The 23,652-nt window shown below is 37.1% G+C and overlaps 1 protein-coding gene across 1 annotated transcript; it reads right to left on the bottom strand.

Annotated features, from left to right (window-relative positions):
* Positions 1 to 458: 458 nt before the first annotated feature.
* ASIC5 (acid sensing ion channel subunit family member 5) lies at positions 459 to 15,423 on the bottom strand (the record flags this gene model as incomplete). Its single annotated transcript, XM_083862541.1, has 10 exons — positions 459 to 794; positions 1,419 to 1,510; positions 4,870 to 5,038; positions 6,493 to 6,549; positions 8,098 to 8,245; positions 8,814 to 8,963; positions 9,716 to 9,835; positions 10,946 to 11,177; positions 13,088 to 13,394; positions 15,384 to 15,423. 10 exons carry the CDS (start codon positions 15,421 to 15,423, stop codon positions 595 to 597), a joined length of 1,515 nt encoding a protein of 504 aa, XP_083718667.1. The 3' UTR covers positions 459 to 594.
* Between the last annotated feature and the right edge of the window lie 8,229 nt (positions 15,424 to 23,652).

Below are 23,652 nucleotides of genomic sequence, written 5' to 3'. Positions count from 1 at the left end.
GGCTGGGAGAAGTCTTTAGAGAAATACAGAAAAACATGCAATATGTTTGCTCTGTTCTTTCCATTCTTCTTCTGTGTTGTCTAGTACCTGCCTTGGACAATGAGGTTAGAACAACCTTTTTATAGGGCTGCTGGGCCAAATGTGCTCATGCTTGGTAATAGTGAGGGGGAAAAGGAGTTAATAAGGAATCTGCATTTTAAGAATAGCAATGCCCCACATTTATGGTAGTCAAGAAATTTCTAGGAGATCATTTGGCATGTGTATTGTTTCTCATCACTCAAAGCACAGAAGACAAAAACTGGGTCATGAATGCTAAATTGTATCATATATCAGCATCACTTGCCATGCTATTTAAAAAATTAATTTATTAAAATAGAAGTTAAAGATTGCATTTTACTTTATATGAGAAGAAAAACAAGACTTTGTGAAATGCATGCTTTAAAGTTATTTAGCACAATTTTATTGTTTTAGGGAATAAAAGGGAGAATAAGGACTGCAGAGGAAGGAGTTGTGTAAAACATTACTGTCTCCTTTGTATCTTAAAAAGAAAGGGAATTTGCAAAACCAGTTAGTTCTTAGCACTTCTACAAGCCACTAACATTCTTGTATTCCCTTTTTTTTTTCCTTGTGTGTTGATTGGTTCTGGGATGGGTTGTTCCATTGAGGCATTTCTGGAGCTTTCAAAAGAAGAAAGATGCACATCCAACAGAAGTTAGTGAAAATATACTCTAGCAGTTCTATGATTGAAATCATACTGGCACCACAAAACAATCCAAGCTGGCCACCTACATCGGCTGTAAGAGAAGGAAATAAACATGTGTCATCTGAAGTATCTGGTTTAGTCTAGCAAGCAAACAAAGCCCTGCCAGGCTCAAGTGTTAAATAAATTCAATCTATGTAATCCATCACTTTAAGAAAACAGAATTAATATTCTTAAGAATGTTTACTGAAGAAGACTAATGTGTTTTGAAAAATTTAAATAAAGCAAGTACAACATAGGACATCCTACTGTGAAACAGATACTTAAAATATTTACTACTTCTATTCCTTTTTAGATGTTCCCGTGCTTCTCATCCCTATGTTCTCCCTCTCCTCTGCAAATCCCCAAAACATCACTGTTCTTACAGTCCTGCCTGTGATAAAGCAATAAACTAGTGCCAAACTTAATTCTTATTCTCAGCTGCAGTCCATACTACAGCTTCTTTAATGGAATGACAGTATCAAAAGTGACCACGAGACAGACATGATTATTACTGTTACAGTATAAAAAATACGGCTTCTTGTTCAGAAGCCTGTGTAGTTTTTTATTCAGGAGGTTAGAGAATTAGAAAAATGTTGGGGTTTTTTTTGTCTATTTTTTAAAATTATTAGTTTTAGATTAGTTATTAATCAATAATAAATATTAAACATTCACTTACCAAGCAACTCAGAGATAGTCAAGGCCTTCTGCTGCTGTGTTATTTTGTAGCTCAGATCATGGTATTTAATCTCAATACGCACAAGGTTTTGCCTAATGACAAATACATAGAGTTTACTTGAGACAGTTAGGAGTGCTGTTCATTTTTACCAACATCTGTCAGCACGGTCTGAGTTCAGGGAGAGTGAATGGTGTCTTTAATAAAAAATTAGATGAGTGTTATCACAATCAGTTACATGAGAGAAGGAAAAAACCCAAAGTCCTAATAACAACAGCAGTTTATCGAGTAGATCTTACTGCTGTGTTGAAAAGGTAGCTCTAGATTTGTACTGAGGGATAGACACATATTTTTTAAGGGTCACTGAGAGAAACTTGAGTGGAAATGTCAAGCAAAGTGTAGCCTACCACTTTTGATTATGTGCAACTGCATATGTAATTGTGGTTATTTCAATTGGCATGTTTGTGCAGAGCAGTGCTTGTCTAAAACTTGGATGTTCAGTTCTACCCTCTGCTAGTAGCCTCACCTAATTATGTTCTTGCCTGCTGCAAAAGTGGAAGAATAGGTAAATCTCGGAGCAAGACCTGTGAAATGCCTGAGTGAAGAGCTCCTCTTTGTGGTATCTTGTCTACAGAAGGACTCTGCCAAGCCTTAAATTGAATATAAAAATAATGGGTTTGGAATAAAACAGACACAAAAACTGATTGCACACATAATGTCAATGGTTCAGTGTCCAAGTAGAGTACTAGGACCAGTACTGTTTAACATGTTTTTTAATGACATGGACTGTGGCACTGAGGGAAGGTGTAGAAGAATGGAGTAGGGGGACAGAATGGACGTCCAGGAGTGTTTGGTCGAGCTCCATCATAAAAAGGATGTAGAGAAAGTCCAGAGGAGGCCATGAAGATGATCAGAGGGCTGGAGCACCGCACTTATAAGGACACGCTGAGACACTTGTGGCTGTTCAGCCTGGAGAAGAGAAGCCTCTGGGAAAAAATTATAGCCTCCCAGTACCTAAAGGGGGCCTACAAAAAACATGAAGTGGGACTTCTTACAAGGACATGTAGGAAGAGGACAAGGGGAAATGGCTTTAAACTGAAACAGGGTAGATTTAGATTAGGAAAATATTGGGTATTGGGAAAAAAGTATTTACTTTGGGGGTGGTGAGACACTGCAACAAGTTGTCCAGAGAAGCTGTGGATGCCCCATCCCTGTCTGTTCAAGGCCAGGCTGGATGGGGCTTTGAGCTACCTGATGTAGAGGGTGGCCTCCCTGCCCACAGGGGCTGGAACCATATGATCATTAAGATCCCAACTCAAACCATTCTATGATTCTTCAGAAATGTTAATGTTGCACAAGCTCGGAAGGACCATATGTTAACAGGTACAGGTTTTTAGTCTGACAGCAATGATGAGCTCATTAACAATATCCACGAAAATAAAGTATTTTCTGTACAAAATCATCCCTTCTAGCTCTTTGGGTGATAATTCTAAAACTCAGGTAGCACTGGTGTATAAAAATAATCTTGTTCCCCTGGATTCTGTAGTAAGGCTCCTACCCTTGTGATGGATTTGCTGGCAGAACTATCCAATAAATATTTAATGTTTTCCTCCTTACATCTTCAGAAATAAATACATCTCTATGTTTTATAGTTTGAAATGTGTACTCATTAATGTGTTAGCAGGATTCCTATTGGTTAAGGCCTGGTAACAGGGGAATTTCCTGTATATTCCCTTGCTTAACTGAATACTTACTGAGTTGTGCATGATGTTTGCAGACAATAAAATAATCAGCAAAGATAAATGTACTCAAGGGATTAATATAGTTTGCATAAAACCACAGGTTTAATTTTCATAATATTCATTGGGAACAGACTTTTTAATAGGGCCTGTAGATAGAGGGCAAGAAGTAATTGCTGTAAACTAAGAGAGGGTAGATTCAGACTAGGTATAAGGAAGGCATTTTTATAGCAAGGGTGGAGAAACACTGGAACAGGTTGCCCTGTGAGGTGGTGAATGACCTGTGCCTGGAAACATTCAAGGTCAGGTTGGGCTGGGCTCTGAGCAACCTGATGTAGATGAAGATGTCTCTGCTACTGCAGGGGAGTTGGACTAGTTGACCATTACAGGTCCCATCCAACCCAATCATTTTATGATTTGTATAGTTCCTGTGCATGTATAAGCAATGGAAGCATTTGCAGACTGATGGCTTCAAAAGTGAGAAAACTAAAGTCTCTGAGACAATGAAACTCATAGATATTTCGTGAATCAAATTTTCTACAGTTGTTTATAAATGTCCTTTCATGTTGTATATACTACGAGCTCACATAGCACCTGCCTTAATACGTATTTGTACTGCTGACATCTCTGGCTGTAAGAGGCAATTCAGTGAATAAAACTGTATTAAATTTTCTTTGACAACTAGATCAGACCTTTCTAGCAAAAAAAACCTTAAAAATCTGGGAATAATTAAATTTTTTATATATATAATGCTTGTGTTTGCAAGGAAGTCTGGTGCCAATTTGTTATATTGTAACAGTAAGGCACGTATGGTCTATTAAAGTGTAAGGACACGTGGCATCTCTGAATTTAAAATTATGCAGATTAGGTTAGTGCAATCTGCATACTGAGCAACACAGCTCTATGCATAACATAAGTCCTATCACCTTTTCCTGCATAAAAGATGTAGTCAGTGCTGTTCAGATGTTTTCACACTAGGAGGTATCTTCTGTTGGGTGGAGAACAACCTCCTCTTTCTGTGTAGTGCTTTCAGTCCCACAACCATCCTGTTTCACTCTTCTGCTACCTCGTGAGAATTAATGTGATACCAAAGTTTTTCTAAATAGCTTTTATGATATAAATGGTATTAGGGAATTCTTCTAACAATAGAAAACCTTAATAAATCTGTGGCATTGCTGCTACAATAAAACCCAGGTCTTCAGTACTTAAAAAGTTTCCTTTGGGAATAGGCTGAAAGGAGAAAAACTTCATACAGCATCTATTTGTGTTTTTCCTTTTCCTTAATTTGTGGAATTGTGAAGATTTGTCTTCTCTACTGAATTGATTGTGAATAGATTTGATAACCCTGCTTTTTTATTCCTAATTGAAACAGTGATCAAAAAATTTTGTTAGATTACTGACTGAGAAGGTAATTGAGAATATTACTTTGTAATTGCATTACCCATTTTTATATTACTTTGTTATCCAGTCATAGGTGTATCTAAATATATATATATATGTATCTATGTGTGTAATCCATATATACATCAATATAGATAAGAATTTGTATAAATCTCAACCAGTTTTGTCCAAGAGATTATGTTATCTCACAGACAATGATAATAATACCGCACATAAAATACCTTTTTAAGGTCATATTTTCATCATACCCTCTGTTAGCATGGTTAAAAGGAATCAATAATTTCTTTGTTAGACAAGGTGTTAAGCCAGATTACCTGATGTATTCTGGGCTTTTATTCAGTTTTGTAGAAAAATATTTTATGGCGTTTTCTCCTCCAAAGTTTGCATAGGTGACAGTGGTAGGATAATCTGTTTCTTCACATGGGGTAGGACAAGTGGAATTGTGTGTTCCTACTGTACATAATCCTTTTATCTCTATATCATCTGAAATTTCAGAAGAAATAATTTATATAATATTTCTAAAAAAGTACACAGATTAAAAACTTTAAAAAATACTAAATTACTTTTAATTGTCTTTGATAAATGTGTGGATTAATTATCCCAAGAAAAGTGAATACTTACCAGTGGAAAGCCATTCATCTAACAAGGAATTACAGAAAATAATCATTACAAAAATCTGGGAAAGCTAGAGAAAAACACTGTGGATGACAATTTGTAAGACATAAATATTTCCTAAATCATAAGCTATCACTGTGAGATGAGTACTGTCATCTCCTGCCTGTGATGCTCTATTTGCCTGTTTGTGAGGTGGCAGAGGTTGTGTCTGTTCACTCTGCTTGTGGGCTTCTCACTTTTGGAAAGCACAGAGGAGGAGCTATCTCAGCCTGTTAGCTGATGACTTGAAATACTCTCCAGAGATGCTGGGGTTGTGGATTTTATTCTGGAGAGGCAGCCTTTAGAGTTCTTAAATAATGCTCTTAGTAGGTCCTCCAGATACTGGATAAGTGTGCTGTTAATTGAGATTTTGTTATCAGATGTGTTATCTCTCCTACACTGTCAAAGAAGAGACAGCCCCTAAAATGAGATCCTGGGGACCATATATCTACAAACCTTCTGGGATCCAGCTCTGAATTCTGTCCATCCTTCAGAGGAATTTGGGGTAATTTTTTGCTTATTGCTCTGTGGTTTCTTTGAAATTCAGTCACTGAGTATCTATCAAGTAAAATAATATACATCTTCCCTCATGACAGGCATTTAAAGATCATGGTTATATAAGAATGTGAATTTAGTGGAATCCATTTCAAAATAGCTACAGGAAAAAAAAAGTAATTGTTCAGAGTAGTAGGTTTGGCTTGAATGTTGCACACACCTTATCAAAACAGTCCACCCCACCAACTTCTGAGTCTACTAATCACTCAGAGTCACATTACACAATTGAAACCAAAACGATTATAAAACAAAGCTTTCTGAAGTAAATGAAAACTTACTTCTCACATTACCATTTTAAGTATTTTCCAGTCTGTTGTAGTGATTTACAAATTTTATATCCAGTGTGTACAGATTATTTGTTTATGGAAAAAAAATTGCATTTGGAGTGCTTTTAAAATTTATAATTTACTTTCAAAAAGATAAAACCTTGAAATCAATGGTTTATGTTTTTACCACTCAACAAACCTGTTATTACTGTGCTGTTCACTCTACTTGCATAAAGAATACAATGTCAGATCTTGAAGAATACCATGAAGATGTGAAAAGCCTAGCCAGAGGCTTGGTAATGGGCATGTATTTCATGCTCTGTCTGGTCTCTGTTTTCAGAACATTAAATGAACTGGGATGTACTCCATTTCAGATTACTTTCAGTATTTTGGTTAAATTGATAGATATTGTCTACTATTTGGAATTGGCTTGAAAAACATGAATATGAAATTATTACTTACAGACTGCTGGATAAACACATTTGTAAAACTTCAGCAAGTCACATTCTGTTCCATTTCCTAAAAAGAAGTAAAAAATACTTAGGAACCTCAATTAACCATCTAACCCTTAGCTCTATTTGTACTAAACTGAAATGTGATACCATCAAAGCCTGCTTACCACCTCATGTTAATGATTACACAACTGAGAAATCAATTCAGTTGGGCACAGTCCAGTTGCCGGCACTAGGAGGGTTACAGAGTGAAGAGACACAACAGACCAAGCCAGGAGGCTGCTGTTGGAGCAAACACCTTCATTATGTGTACCAGTCTGAACTGCCTTTAAGCTTGTGGCTCACTCTTTGTGTTTGCTTGCTAAAGACAAGAATTTCTGCTTTTCCTAGTGGAAATTAAAAAAAAAAAACAAACAAACCCAAAGTAAGGTAGATTTTATATGTGATTCCATCCCGTGTGTTTCTGCAGAAATTTTGAACTTCATACAGGAGTTTTTTGAGACCTAGGGGGTGAGATATTGTGCTGAGCTAGAGCAAAATTTTCAGATTTCAGATGGCCTCAGTTTCACCCCATTTTTAATTTTTTTTCCCTCACATGGAAATGTGTAGAAGTTTAGAACACAGTTCCAGAAGGCATTGCTCTCCTTTATCTAACTTGTCCTTGTATAAAGTTACATAAAGCTGTCACCCTTGGCATGGGAGACCCAGACTTAATTGCCTTGGCAACCTCTTTTCCATGACAGTTTGCAGAAGACTGCCCACCTCCTTTCCTGGGAGTTCTCAAAAGAACAGTCTATTAATGGGTCTACCATTAAACCCCAGAATTAATGGGTCTACTTTAGTAAGAGCATTCTGCCTTGCTTGAGCATATTTAGAAAATATGAGTCAGAAAGTGCAGGCTCTCTTGTGGCTTTTCTTTCATCTAGTGGCTTTCTTGCCCACCAGTTGTGAAAAAAGATGTGCAAAGGCAAAGATTTGGGTTCCAACTCTTTCTTTAGGCGACAGTATTGTTGTTACATTTAATGCTGAAAAGGTGTGAGAGCTCAGTGTTACGGCTTTACATTTCTAGAGTGATTAAGAAGCCTGGATACTGTAGGGGAGTATTACAGCATGCAGCTGGTGCTCCACATTTGAGGCTGATTAGAAGGCTCCATACAGCTTTTTGGATTTTGTAGAGCCTTTGCTGCTGCCAGGCTCTCTCTGTGGCTCATGTATGGGTCCTGAGATTCTGTCTTCAAGCAAGTTCTTCTGCTGTGGTTGCTGAACACCTGCCTGCAGAGTAAGTTGTCTGGATTGCATGTGAAAATATATGCCTTCTTACAGATTTAGTACCAGCTCCTTAGGAAGTCAGGTTGAGGACTACAGACCTGTCTCACGCTCCTGAGGCATAATTGGTTTTTTTTCTATCTTTTGGGCTGTATCCTAAGACTAGACAATGACCCAGATGCTAGATCTAGGCTTGACCAAATATTTTGCTTGTTTCCTTGGAATTTTGATTAATCTCAGATGGCGATTTCCCTCAGATATGTGCTTTATCTCATTGGCTATTCAATAATATGTGAGGTGTTCCAAGAAGGTGATCAGTGTGTGCAGTGATGATACTCCTGAGAAATACCTGGAAGAATAAATGGTAAACAGCCACACCAGTCCTGTATGTACCGGGCTTTGCATTCCAGCAAGCATCCATTAGTACTGTAAATCTTGTGGTACCGAAGCTTTATGTCAGGCTTGCACTCTCCCCATGGGTATTCCTGGATAATTGACTGTAGGGTAATAATAACAAAAGATACATTTTTTGGGGGGGTCTGTTTTAAATGTAGATATTGTTTTTCCATGTTTTCAAGTTCCGCAGGAAGCCTGTTGAAGACATAAGCTGTAACACTGTGATTTAATTAGAGGCAAATACAGTTCATGCTCTCGGGATTAAAAATTCATCTCCCCTCTCTGACAGCAAAAGCAGGGCCTGATCAGACAGTTTAGTGCAAAATGGTACTCCACTCTGCTGGGATTCTGCTAGGAATGTGAGAATCCCTTAATGGTAGCAGAATGTGTTGATAGGGAAGTTCTGTGGTGTCCTTTTATCATTATTTGTCAATGAGGTGATAAATTTACAGGAAAGAAAGGCTGACTTTGATAAATTAGGAAAACCAGTGATATCCTTCCCCAAACAGCAGTAATTTAATTTGTGTCTGGAGGAAATGTTATTTTTTGGAGCCACTAAGGCATAATAAATATTTTACATTCCAAAATGTCTGATTCATTGTCAGTGCTTCAGAAGAGAATTAGAGACAGTAAAAAACCCTATTTCCAGTTGATTGGCAACGTCCTTACCTTCAGCTGGCGGATTGCTACCTGTGCGTGTGTCCCCACTGGTGTCAGTAAACCTAAACCATCAAAACGTGGAAGCTCTTGGGGTGAATGGACTACAAAAGTTATTCCAGCATCAGTATAACCAAGAGTAGGTTCGTCAGTGAATTTGTCCTAAAACAAAAAGAATTGTTTAAAGTAGTTTTGGCTTTGCTTACCCATCTGAACCTTTACCTATATTTATTGTGGTACTATGCTATTTAGTAACTTTTTTGGCAATTTACAGGAAAGTATAGAAGCAAACTGACTTGAATTTCTTTTGTTCATTACCTCCCTTGGTTTCCTTCAAATTGCTATAAACTTTTAACCTTTTAATTCCTTTCAGCATCCCCCAGTTTTAAATACAAGAAGTCATGGATGAGCATTTACTCATAACTTGGAAATTTCTTCCTTTCACTTGCAACTACCCATCACATTTCAGCAAACTTTCTGTTATTCTCTTCAGAACCTTTCATTCCTGACTCATAATTCCTAGAGGACAAAAGCCAATGTCTAAGTCGATTATCAATCTGTTAGTTTTCTTCCCTGTTCTCACAAAGGGATATTCCCTGTTTTCTGCTTTTTGTTGGTCAAAGACAATTCTAATGTCAGAAACAATTTACAGTTCAAAGACCAGGTCTTGGATGGCATTGAGCTGCTGCAGCTGCTGTAAATAAAATCTGGTGCTACTTAGAAACTGGCAACACCTGACCTTTAAAATACCCTCTCACATGGAAATAGTCTTGATTTTGAATTTTATGCATGGAATTCTGGAGGTCCGTGTAAGCCCAATCAAATAAAAATCCCAAACCAGGCCAATTAAACCCTTCCACTAATTTACAAGTTAGTACATGATTCATTGCTTATAATCCTTAGGATAACTGTACCTGCTGGACATCAAAAAGCAAATGTAAGCCTCTTCCAGACAAACTCACTCTTCTTGCTGAAAGATCATTGTGATTAAAAGTAAAGCAGTTTCCATATTCAGTGAAAATATGTTCAAAATCCTTTAATAAAGGAAAATAGGGAAGAGTGAAATGAAAGAAAGAGCACATGCAGTTTCTTTAGTTAATTACAATGCAAGAGAGGGACTACTGGGGTTGTTTGGTTATTTTGTTTTATTTTTTCCTACAAAGTCCTCAATATTACAATCAGAAAAGTGGTAATTGATGAATTATTTAACCGTATTTCAGCCCTTTCTACAGAAAATGAAGTTTGAAGGAGAATTTTCACATTTTTTATTAATATTTATGAGCTGCTCAGAATAATTTAATGTGGTCCTGTGTTATTGCTATATCTGTTACATTATATAGAAATTATATATTCAAAAAATAACTTTTTAATTTTTTCTGTCATCTGCTTAGTGAAGACTGTTTAAAAACTAAAAGTCACTTTACATATGAAAGTACAATGTTTGAATATTTTCCTGAAATCACCTTAGACTTTAATATGACTGCATCTTATTGCTTTAGTTTTGGTTCTTGGCACTAGTGTCTTCCAGTTAAGAGAAGTCTCTAATGCCTAATTTTAGAAACTAAAGCATGTCTAAAAGTTAGATTAAACTGAATGGATATTGACTTGACTTTTGTTCACATTTTCTGTTTAAATTGAGAGTTCCTTTACAGAAGAATTGATGTAAAAACGAGATGATCGTATTTTTTGGCTATTGTCCCAAAGTCCTGAAGATGGGCTATTTTCATTTCAATATTTAAAATTCTATGGACTCTCATTACCATGGCTGTCTATAGTCTTAACCTCAAGAACAACCCTACAGAATCACATCGTGCAAAAAAAAAAAACTCGTTCAAACTCTTCTTCATTATCGGCCAGTGCTGGAAAAGGTTGTTAGATCCAGCCTGGAGGTATGACAGTTTTCAAAGGCTGTTATCTGTGTAGAAGTGGCATTAGGCAGAGAGCAATTTAAACTGAAATCCTATCTTAGAGCTCAGAGAGTCCTGCAGACTGTCTCTGCAGTCAGTGGATTTAGAGCAAGACTTTTGTTCTTTATTGTCTGACTATGAAGGAACACAGGGGAGCAGCTGGCAAAGCTAGATGTCTTAAGTTGAGTATAAGAATATATCCCCTTCCTCTCCATGCTACTGTTTCAATAAACATACCTGTGGGTAACATGGTTTTCCAAAAAAATCACATTCTAGCAATGTGCTGCTGTTCAGATAAAACCCATTTTCCCTTGTAAAGTCTTTGATGCTGAAGTTCTGGTTCCCAAGAAGGAAGTAATTTAACTCCTGGAAATATTTATCATCCATAGAAAATTTTTGGAGAATTGCAGATACAATGTTCCAAATAATAAAAATTGCTTTGAGGTTGCTCACTGCATGAGCCTGAAACCTGTCAAGTGAGAAGGAGAAAGAATTGCTTGGGATTCTGTAGTTATAGGACTGGTCTCAAGGCTGCTCTTGACAGAACTGTGACACAGTTTGCTGTCTGCTCACAAAGTATAAGTGATTCTTGGTCACTGGGTTGCAGTTTGATCTCTACAACATGAGTAGACAATATAGTCTCTGTCTCTAGGAATGTGTCTTCCATACCTGGAAACAGAAAATAGGCACCTTCCTGTGGCTATTCTGGTCAGTCATGTAGGAAACATTTCTGTTGTGCGTGGTTGTTGTTTAAACATAAAAAGCAAATCCCCTGAGTAGATTAACCATTCATGTAATCCAACAACCAGATTTGTAGAACCAATGACATGCTAAACAATTGCATTTACATGTGGGAAACTGGCTGAGAGGAGCTGTCCCTTTCTAAAAAAAGCTGTCTTCCTTAATTTGGAAAATTGAATTTTCTAAGCTCGTTTGCAGCAATCTTGTGCACCTGCTTTACTAAGGTACTACACCTCACTGTAGACAGTGTACCTTCCTATGAGCTGATGGCATGGTGGTTTAAATCAAGGGTGGTCTTTACTCTTTGAATCCACTTGAAAAGTCTCAAAAACATGATGAGACTTTGGTGGCGCTTTCATTATGTACAGCGTTGAAGTTCTTTATTGAAGTAAAGTAAGGCTTTACAGAAGTTATAAGTTTGAAGAGATAATAAGCACAAATGAAATTGTAATGCCATGTTCTTTAGAATTGACATTTTATCTTATTTTTAATAATGTAATAATGTAACATATTTTTGTAATAGATCTTAATGCCCTGGTTTAAGGAAGATTAAGAGGAACAGCTCTTCTCAACTGAATTAGAGTTAAAAAATAAAGACAAAGGGAGTGCTGTGCCTCTTTGTCCTGCTAATGATAAAACCCCCAGTTAGTAAAAACAGGAGGGGAGGATAAGCACAGCATGACTGGCAGATGAATATGGCAGCAAACTGTTACTTAGATGGAAAAATGCCATGCTCAGCAGCTGACTCCCTACAGTGTTCTGCTGCTATAGTTACAAGAAGTGAGGCAGGTTCATAACAGCCAGCCCACTGCATCCAGAGGGACTTCTGCCTGCAGTGCACTTTGTGTGGTATAACCCAGGGTAATGGAAGGTGGCATAAGGAGGCAGAACAACTTCAGGTCTTTGAGACATGGACTTCTGGCTGATTCTGCCAGCAAAAGGTAGAAAATAAGAAAACTTACTATTTTTTGATGAAAAAAATGTGGATAAACTTTCTGTGTTTTAAAACTATTCCTGAATTATTTGCTCTAAAAATCAGGCCACAATTTTATTAGATTTTTTTTGAAGTGGCTGCAGTGAATGTTGGCCATTGTCTTCAAATGCAGAAATTCGTAGTGAAATTCTTGCTTAGACACATGATTTCCAAACAATCCAAATGCTTTCCTCCTGCAAAAACCCCAGATATCAGCTGAAGTTGTAAAGGCTGAGTACCTCTGAAAAAAGAGTATCTGATTTACCTCAGATTTTTCCTTTTGCGTGATGTTTCTACTTAAAATCATTTGCTAATCTTACCTTTTGTTTTTACCTTGAATGTGGCTGATGGCTGTCCCTTAGTTACACTGAAAAGCAAAATCATACATGGAATGCTATCACCAGAGGAGTTTTTCTATTCTAACTTCTGTTGTGAAACTTAAAAATCATCTGAAGGAAGGGGAAGATTATAAAAGCAGCCTCTCTTTCTTGTTTTTCATATTTTCATCTACATTTAAGTATGGTCTGGTGGTGTGGAAGACATGCCCCTCATAGCCATATTTTCCTTGGTTTATGTGATCTGTCCAAACAAGTTGTGGAACCTGACTGTTTTCAGATAAAAGATGTGTTGTGTCTCAAGAGCAAACAACAGACATAATTTTTTACCTGTTCATGTTGCAAAAGGTCACAGCAGGGAATTTGACGTTTTCCACATACTGAACCACCACTGTAGTTGTGGTTGGCCAGCTGAAGTAGTAGATGAAGCGACTGCAGATCTGCCAAATAACAATGGCAAGGCCCCCTATGACTATCAGCAGCCACAGTGCCCTGCGAGCCTTGCTCTGTGTCTGGACAATGTTCTGCACACCATGAAATGAAGTGGATGAGGCAAACTTCTCATGAAATTTCCTTCTGTCTTCCAAATCTGGCAGCAGTTTCTTTATTAAATACAATCGCATCTTTTCCAGTATTTCTGAATATGCAACAAAGTTAAAATTAAAAAAAATAATTAGCATTTAACCATCCACATAATTCTGATAATGAAAAGCAGATGTAAATTTTCCCTTTAATTGTAAATTCTCTCTTTAAGTAATGAACTTGCTTCTGAGGATGGAAGAGTTGTGTGCTAAGAGATGAGGCCAGTGCTGCCCCAAATACAAACTATGTATCTTGCAGTATTTCAAGCACACAAATGTTTAAGCACTTTAACTTAAGAGTAGTTCCACTTCTGTGGGAAAGATTGGATTTTGACATACCTCAGGGGTCTAAAACCATAAATTGCTGTGAGCTTATGTGAAAAGTTAAACATCTCATTTTTACAGTAACAACTCAGTAAAGGACTGGTCTTGCACACGTGCAAATAAGGTTAAAAATGAACCATATGGAATGGTATGAAAGGGAATTTCACTCTTTCAGTATTAAATTTTTCAGGATAAGACTTGGAAGGTTTCAGGTTGAAAAGAATATCTAATCTCATTTTCTGAGTTTCATACTTGTCTGATTCCATAGCTTTGAAATGGGATGGGTTTAGTTTCCATTGGTGCCATGTTTTCTATAAACTGATAATAGAATAAACCAAACAATTTTTAAATCTAAGTTTAATAATGATTGTAATCAATACCTGGAACTGCAGTAACTTTCTTATGCTTAATGCTGAATAATCTTTTGGGCATGAATTTAAACATCAATTTTTTCTCCCAAAATATCCAGATGAGAGAAGCTTCATAAGACCTTTTTTGTACCTTGTCATAATTGGGTCACTCTTTTTGCAAAGTTCTTCCTTTATGGATTGTTATCCACTACTTTATTTTGGCATTAAGTAAGTTGATAAGAACAGTAAATCAAAGAAAGTTTGTGAGACAGTTATTAATATCTGAAAATGTGTTATTTCAGTCAGTGTTTAACAACAATTAAATGCTTCCCTTTTCTGTTTTTAACCAAAAATTAGGTTGAATATTTTGCATGTGTGGCTGGAAGAGAATTCAGCCTTTTTATGACTGACTTACTTGAGGCTATTACAGCTGGGCAAAGGAACAAAGGGATGTAGGATTCATCTGCCAGAGCCACCTCAGCCACATCGTGACCACATCAGTACCCTGGGGCATTTCTTTGGTCCACAGTCTCTGGACTGTGATAATGAAATCCCAGGTGGTGCTGGATTTCAAAATGTTTCTGAAGGGAAATAATTTACTTTATGGTGTTAAGATCTGTGTAAGAACTTTGATCAATGTTACATAATTTACTATGACCTTGTTTTATCATCAGTCTGTTCAGTACAAAACTGTTCAAAAGTTTCTCTCCTAGCTCGAGTGATTATTGGAACCCACTGCAAATCTGTTCAGCCATGTGTGGTTTTGTATATCATGCTGAAATGTATATCATATTTATGTATATCATATTTCTCCTATATGTACTGTGCTAGGTATGAGAGTGAGAGCATGTCCCTACATGAAAGTCCAGTGCCATGAAAAAACACTAGCTACCTTAATCAGCAGAGGTGTAACTTTGAAGCTAAGCAAACATGAAACTAAGCTGTATTTCAGCTCTTGTGCATAGCTAGTACAGTAAATAGTAGTGTGTAGAAATGATGTTTCACCTGAGAAAAATATTGAAAGATTTACCTTTAATGTCTAGGATTATCTGATAATAGCATGCTGCTGCTTTCATTTCCACTACTTCGTGAATGTCTTAAAGAATCCTCACTCTACTTCCAGATTTCTTTAGAAAATGCTATTTAGCATTTGCCTAGGTAAAACTGTATTAGCTTTATTCTAAATGCATAGAGGGCCAATAGCTAAAGTCTTCTTTAATTGCTTAAGTAAAAATACAGTTATTTTTCTACAAGATTTTTGAGCTCTCCCTTCTTTGTTGTACCTTGAAAAGGTACATTATTGCTACTTTTGAACAAGATGACAAATAACAAAGCTCTTGGTCAAGTACTCTATTATACCCAGTCACATACCTTTGGCATCCGATTGAATGAATCTCCTGAGCTGGTGCATGAGGCCGTGCTTATTTCAGTAAGGAAGGGATGGATAACAAACTGCCTTACCACTAGATCACTGTTAGGTAATGGCTTTTATAGAACACTAAATGGGAGGTGATTCTCGATGATACATGGGACTGGGTAATTTACCTGCCAGGGTTGCTATGTTTTGCCTTTTTATTAATACGGCCTGCAATATGAAGAAGATAATTTTGATTACAGGATCAGATGTACATGTTTATATACATTTCAATTACTTATTATGCTAATGGTAGTACAAGTGCACTTGTGTATTGCATCACCTTACGAATTTCTTCTCATGTATTTTCCTTTTGTTTTAGAAAGGCTAATTATCCTTGCTAAAATACTTTGCTGCTCAGAACTGAATAGCTTCTCTTGAAGTAAATAAGGAGCCCTTTTCTGGTCTGGAAGGCAGTAAACCTCTCACTAGGTTCCCACCAGGAAACAGGATGCAGTTCATCCACACTTTGAATAGCTGTCTTCCTAACTAGCTCCAGATTTCATGTTTGTGTGGACGTTTCAGTGAAAATGAGTGGTTACTCCCAAGAACTAACCCTGTAGGCAAGGATGGATGTACATGCAGGGTCAATCATTCCAGCAAATTCTTACGCGGAAGAATTTGAGACTCCTTTTTTGTTAATGTGCAAAATTTTATTGTTTGAATTTATTTCAAGAAAAGAACTGAACATCTAATAAAAGTGAGTAAAATACTAGAAGACTCAAACCTGGGATGTACTTGATTAATGCTTTAGGAAAAACTAAGAAAAATGCCCCTCACATTCTCTTTCTGATCTCTATTTCTTTCCCTCTGTTAGTAATTGTCCTGTTGGTCACTTACAGAGTTCTTGGGTTACCCAGATAAGCTTGGCTACATGATGCCTCATTGTCTGGTTGTTTGCTATTTTCTGGCTGTGTTGTTAACACTACAAGCAACAAGGTAAAGCACGGAACTCCATTTGGTTTTTCCTGGATGACAGGATTCTGTAGTCTACTCCTTGGAATTCCCAGCTCCATTTGTCACTGTTCTCTCGCTGGTAGGACTGTCTGCCAGGGCAAGCTTTGCACAGCACTTGTGTTGACTCGAGCAGTTTTTAAGATCTGTTTGTAACTGGAGCCCAACTGATGCTCTGCCAAGCAGATTTTGAGCTCTGCAGATCCATTGACTCCTATTAATGCAAACCACTGTAATTCACAGGACCCAGACAAGACCTTTTGCTTGAGCTGCTTGAGTTCACAGAACAAATTATGTCAATCTTTTATAATGTTATGTGCATAGAATTAAGAACTACAAACTGTAAGTTACTTGGCTCTCTCTACAGCAAATTATTCAAGTTACTTTTTTTTTTCTTAAATTGTGTTGCTGCCTTACAAAGAGTTGCTATGCTTATGCAATACTTTACATGAGCAAGGCTTATATTGTCCCCTTGTGTTTTACATAAGAAATTTATTTTGAAAAATTTCTTTCTTTTATGGTTGTTTTATATTAATTCTTAAGCAAACACTAAGGGGCGAAGACCAACCATCTTATGTTTGTTCATCCTTCCCAAATGGCTTGGACAAACAGGTTCCAGGTTGTAAATTGGTCACAGGCAGCCTACTCTGTTCACTCACTCCTAGCATATGTATCTGGTTGTTTAAATCACATCTTCCCTAATACTTAATGCAGTAAAGATTAGGAAAATCAACTGTTTACAGAGGTAGTCACCATTTTTTGTGTTCACACAAAATGCAAATTTTGTACTCAAATTGTTATTTGAAGTCAGTCTTAAGTGCTGTTCACTTCTTATGGTGCTAAATTAAAAAATAATGCTGCAGCCAGCATAACTACATAGCTATTTCCTGAGACAAATAGATTACATGTTTCTGATAAAGTTAATTCCTTATAGCCTAGTTGCAGCAAAATGTCTTCTGAGAATTCTCATGGGTTGCTGAGATAAAATACATGCATACACAAGTATGTATTTGGTGTATAATTAGCTTTAATTGGACATTATTGTATTTTTTAGAATATGTTAAAGTGTTTCTTTCCAATGCCTGTTACATTGCATGACCCTCTATAAATGATTTCTTGACATTAATGCTTTTGATGTTTTGCTTAGCTCTCTCTTTTAATAGAAGCATCTCAAATATTATCTACTTTTATGACAGAAGTAATGCATGTACTAATATGGCAGGCTACAAATATTTTTACTCAATTAATACAAAAATATTAGCAAAAAAACCTGGGAAAACAGAGGAAAAAACAATGGAGTAACCACACCACCTGGATTGTTATAATGTATTGTCATTGCCATTTCATAGAATGCTGGTACCTAATTGTATATGCAAGCATCTGTCTTGCTTCTTCCTTTGAGCATGTACTGAAAGTGGATTCAGCAAGGGGGGGCAGAAGGGGCTGCAGCAGGAAGTGCTCAAGGAGAGTTTGAGGACTCATTGAGTCTCTCTCTTTCCATTGACAAGAAATCAGCTATGACTGGAGAAATTATGAGCTCTCATCATTGTTTTCTAATGCTTAGAGATACTAAAATTTCCTTATTTTTTGTTTTCTCATGCCTTTGTTGTCCTGGTATAATTTAAACTGGTTACTCCTTTTCCCATCCTGCGGTGTATTGGAAGTTGCTTATTGCCCTTCCTTTTGAAAGAAAGATATTTCTCACTTTTCCAACCACAGTCTTCTCTTAGTTATACAGGTGGATCCTTTCCTTTCTTAAGGGGCTGTATTTTCTACATCAAACATTCATTGTTCTTGCTATCCTCTTCTGAACCCTTTCCACATTGTCTTCATCTGTCTTTAAGTGTGGTTCTCAGGACATAATATAAAAGATAAATTCTGGATAGAAATGAGGGATCCTATGCCATGTAGAATGTTTCTATTTAAAAATTACAGTATAAGATTTGCTCTAAAGAATTTCTTATTTGCAAGTTTACTTATCACAGCTGAAGTTCAAAAGTACTGCTCTTTGCATCAGAGAAGCTGCACATTATTATTTTTAGTGCATTAAGGTTATTTTGAATTCTAGCTCCTATCTTCCAGCATGCCATTAGAGTTTCCAGGCTGTTCTCATTTGTTAGTTTAAGAAGTGCTCAACCTATTCCATCACCCCAGCCATTAATGCTAGTGCTGAATAGGATGAGATGAGCAAATTTTTATCAACATTTGTCCTAAACCAACCCTTTGCACCTGCCAGACAGCTGTACCATGGAGTAAACAGCAGCACGAGCTGAGCCACGTGGAGGCAAGGGAGTAGCTTATGGTTTCAAGTTTGTGCTTCACTGGACCTGATGGGTAACCAGGATTGGGGAGGTTCAGGAGGGTTCAGACAGCAGGTTTGAGCCTGCCAAAAACAGGTTCAGGAGGGGGAAAACAGCCTTTACCAAAGAATTGCCCTCTGCAGTGTGTGGCTGCAAGGCATTAAGAGGATAGGTTTGCCTTGGGACAGTGCTGTGAAATGTGTTCAAGATATGTTGTTACTCCTAAATTTGCAGTTCTGGCTGGCATTGATCCATTTACATTGATGAAATCAGGGATTTTGAGCAATAGAAATAAAAGAACATTTTCTCCGTACTGGGGGAATAATGATCTGTTAAAAATTATCAGCATGTGAAAGAAATAGTGCTGCATTCTGCTGAGCCACAAATAAGAGACAGTGGGGGGAAGGTTGTGCTGGGATGTATGAAACATAAATAGAAGTTGAAAGTATGCTGGGATGTGATGACACAGTTCTTTGTGTTTAAGAATTTGAACAAATACAGTATTTAAAAAGAAAAAATAATCTTTCCAGCACTATCTCATCTCTTTGTTTGTAGTTTGCAAGACCTTGAGCTCTGTTCCTCCCCCAGGTACAAATGTCTGATTGGATTATTAATATTGCATCAACTTTAAGCTTGTTTGTTTTAGAATGGAGTCACCAAATTTTAGTTTTCTTAAAACCAACTGTTAATTTCAAGTGCTAGTTAGATAGCAGGTCCAGTTTGGAAAATCTCAAAACACTTCTGCAGAGGACACATTTTGGTTCCAAGTTTATCTTCTGTGCTTCACCTTCTTTTTATGTGTCTTTATTCACTTATCTCTTGTTACGTTATTAAATTGGGTGAGGAAGTGATTTTTTTTTCAGTGCTGGCAGAGTAGCCAGCATAATGAGATTCTGGCTTAGGACATTGGGGGCTTCACCTCTACAATTTGAGTTGCACTTTGTCAGCCAAAACAGTAGCTGCTGTACTGCATTTCACTATTATAGTTGTGTGTTTGTTATCAAAATTATTCCATCACTATAATTTTATGAGGTTAACAATGCAATATCTATACATATAAAAGATATTTTCCTTTTGAATACTTTGTCTCACAAAGGTCACAGTGGAATCGGCACAAATGCAGAACAAGGTGACTGGGACTACAAAGGGATAGTGCATCTATTTCTCATTAGCCATGAATAAGTACCAAACAGAAATGAAAATTATTTGATTATTTGGCATGAAGTTTGAAACTTGCACAGGGAGATACTCCTTCACGTGGTATGTACTTCAGTTATTAAACTTATTGCTGTAGGCTGTGGATTCACAGAATCCACAAAAATATTATTAAATGCAAGGAGACAGGTATCTTAGGAAGTCTTGGGCTATCAAAATTGGAAAGTTACATGGATGTTCTGGAGAAATTATCACACTGTAAGTTGCTTTTTAGTTTGTTGCGAGTTTTTTTTTTTTTTTTTTTTTTGCTAATGGTGTTTTGGATCTTTTAAAATGTTTCTTTTGTTCTAATAGCTCTTCCCAAGAAATCTTTTACTTTCTCTTTGAAACTTTTCCACATGGCATGACCTACTTGGATCTTTGACTCACTGCAGGCATTGTTACGCAGTTGTTACACAGGTAAGAGCCATGTGTGCTCGGTAGCAATCTAGTCTGCAATTGTTGGACAAGAGAGTTGGGAAGCTTCAAGCGTCATTTGTTTGCAGTCAGAAGTTCTCTGAGCTCTTTCTTCAAGTCAGCAAATGCTAAAAAAACAAATTGATTTGTGATGATTTTGTAATCAGAATGAGAGTTTGACCAGTAGAATTGGTGACAGCGTCTAAACCACTTATGTGTGTACTTTTTCTTCTTCATAAGTGATTTCATGTAGGAAAACTTGAGATTTGATTTGGGTGAACAGGTCATTTGCAATTCATACTTCTTTTGGATTCATGACAGTATACAGAAGGTCAGTCTTACTTACCTGTCCTCACCAGACCATAATGTTTCAGAGAGCTCCTCAATGAGAACATGCAAACTCTTGGCTCTGGCTGTGTCCATAAATCATGCTGCAGGCCACCTCTGTCTTACATTGAACCTCCCTCAGCCAGGCTGGAGAGAGGCTCCCTTTTTGCCCATACAAATCCTTTCTCTCAGGCCAAGTAATTTCAGTTTGTCTCTGCTCTGTAACCCTATTGCAGCCAGTCCAGCCACCCTACAAACACCTAGGGAAGGGGAGCTAAATGGAAAGGGGACAAGGGTGAATTAAGAATGGTGTTTAACAATTCCCATGCTTGGACATGAAAACCATTACAGTTCATTTGAAGGCCACAAAGAGCAGTTCTGGGAAGCTGTGGTTTTGACGGGGCTTTTTTTTTTTTTTTTTTTTTTTTTCTGCTGTATGTAACTATTTGTCTTGCATTCAGCCCAGTCACAAAACAGAACATTCTCACTGTCTGCTGAAGGTTAGAGTCCTCTGTGATGAAAAGAAGGCTTTTTATCTGACTTTCATGCATTAAAAGTAAATAAACAACTAAATATAAGCTCAAGGGCACACACACTCTTGGTTTTCACAGCCTTGCTCAGTCATCTGCAGCATGAACAGAAAGTTATGAGTGTGGTTAGATCTGTTTCTTTGTGGTTCTGAGTGTTTAACATGAAAAAGGGAAATGAAGGTAAATTTTGAGAAAAAAGAAATACCATAATTTAAAATTAAGGTTATGTTTTGCTTTCAGATACATTCATGGTTATGGTAGTAGGGAGAGATGACAAAATGGCTATAAATCTCTGTCAGGTTATAAAGGATGCTCAAATAAAAATCATGTCCCTACAGCGAGCCCCAGATTTGAGCAGCATGGCAGAAGCACATTTATTTCTGAGGCTGTCTGCAGCCACGCCAGAGCTCAAGGCTCTGAGCTGATCCAGACCTGAGGGCTCTTGTAAGCTGTGCTATCATCTACACCGCCAACAGAGAGTTTCATAATCAGATCATACAAGCCCCTTAAATTATTTTATCACCAATTTCATTACATACTTTGAAGCCTGACTGAGATCAGATGAAGGCAGCCAGTAAGAGGAATGATCTGTATTGTCTATGGTTTTATTTTAGGGATTTTCTAATCCTCATCAAGATATCTTTTTCCACTGGTCTTGGAGAGTTTGACATCTATTGTAGTTGCAATGGTTAGAAAGCTGAATTCAGCTAGCATGAGATTAAATTTTCTTAAATGAATGGATGCAAATATTATCCATAATATTACCCAGTTTTTCAGAAATTGGTCAGTTTACAGCTCTGGGACCAATCAGAAATGAGGTCCTTAAACAAGTAGTGTGAAGCATTGGAAATACTGGAAAAAACTTTCTAAATTGCTCTTGTCTGGATGATTTATTTTTTGACTGGAGCCCATCTGTTGCTGAATCAGAAGGGGAATTTGTATAGCTGTTGGTTAGTCAGTATCCCCAGCTTAGGTTTCAAGTGAGTTGGCTAATCCTGAGTGAATTAATGGTACTATTACTTCCCAAATAGAGAGTTAATGTTTTGTTAAGTACAGAGTGTAAAAGGGCTCTGATACTTCAAAGTCCCTTGCCTACTGGGTAGCCAATGTAAAGGTTGCCAGTCTGACATCATTGCACTGGAAGTTTATTATTCTCTGTATTCCACAGAAGAAAATAAAACTCCACAAGAAAACACACGTTAACATATTTTGTAAGGTTAAACGCTCAGTATTTTCCAACTGTCTTTATTTTTATTCATTTTACATTTTGTATTAGTTTGTGTCATGAGAAAAGATAACAGCTTGATTTCATATTATGCAGCCCCAGTCTGGATGTTTCAAGTGAAGATATACAGGAATGACAAGATAAACCTTCTTTGTCTTTTGAGCTCTATGGATGTGCAAGATTTCCACATTTGCAAGTCAAGCTGTTTGAGTGCAAATATGTGAAAAGGGCCTTTCAGCATTTAATTTCTGATGTCTTCACTTTCGTCTCTAGTTGTCCACATTGCTGAGCACATGTGTAGGTGTGTGTGAGGGTTATTTTCTTCTGTCAGGTTTTATATCATGACGGGAGAACTCCTTGACCTTGCCTGGTGGGTTGCTTCATTGAAGTCCTACATTTCTTGTGGGTCAATTTAATTTTAAGCTGATTTGTGTAAAGCCTTACAAATGACATCTGGCTGAATAGGTATCCATTCCATCACCCACATCCTACATCTGCATTTTTTTTTATGAGCAAACTACTCTTAAGTGACTGGAACTGCTGAAACCACCACCAGACACCACTAAGCAAAATTAGTCTTGCAGAGAGCAAACGATCCAGGGTCACAGAGGTCCTGTAGTTTTGTTTGCAGTGAAACTGAGCATTAACTTTTTTTTCAGAAAGGGCTGGCAGGCAGAAAAGACGTATATGCTGGTTACATGTTACTTCATTGTGTGTTAAGCTGATGACCAGATAGAGTTGAGTAACATTTGTCAATAAATGAGAGTGAAACTTTTGTGCAAAGAGATAAAATTAAGAAATTATTGTGAATTAAATACTTGGAAAACCAGCATGAGAGGTTCATGATGCTTTTAGTTCTTTTCTTAATCTGTGTACATTTTTTGAAATCATATATATTATTTGAAATGTCTTTGAATAAGCACTATATAGTCTGCCATAGAAAAATGCTTTTCTACTTCCCCCACCCCCCTTTTCTCTTTCCATGTGCCTGATTTTTTAAAATGTAATAGTATCTGGATACAAAAGGTTGCAGGTTAAAAAATCTACTTTAACAAGTCCTGCATTTATAAAATATTGCCCTTTTATCACACATGGACCTCTCATGGACATACATGTCACACACTACACCTTAAAACTGCATCCAAAGAAGCAGCTGGTAGAAACTTTGCTGTAAAAAGCAATAAAAGCTTGTGCCATTGGACAAAACAAGCATGTCATCCATTCATTTTTTAACTGGCAGAGAAAAACAGAGTCCTGGAGAGCCAACAACACATGAACT

This window comes from Zosterops lateralis (assembly GCF_965231275.1).
Source record: "Zosterops lateralis genome assembly, chromosome: 5".
Lineage (NCBI taxonomy): Eukaryota > Metazoa > Chordata > Aves > Passeriformes > Zosteropidae > Zosterops > Zosterops lateralis.
Note: the sequence above shows the minus strand (reverse complement) of the source record. Positions and strands in the feature narration are given on the sequence as shown.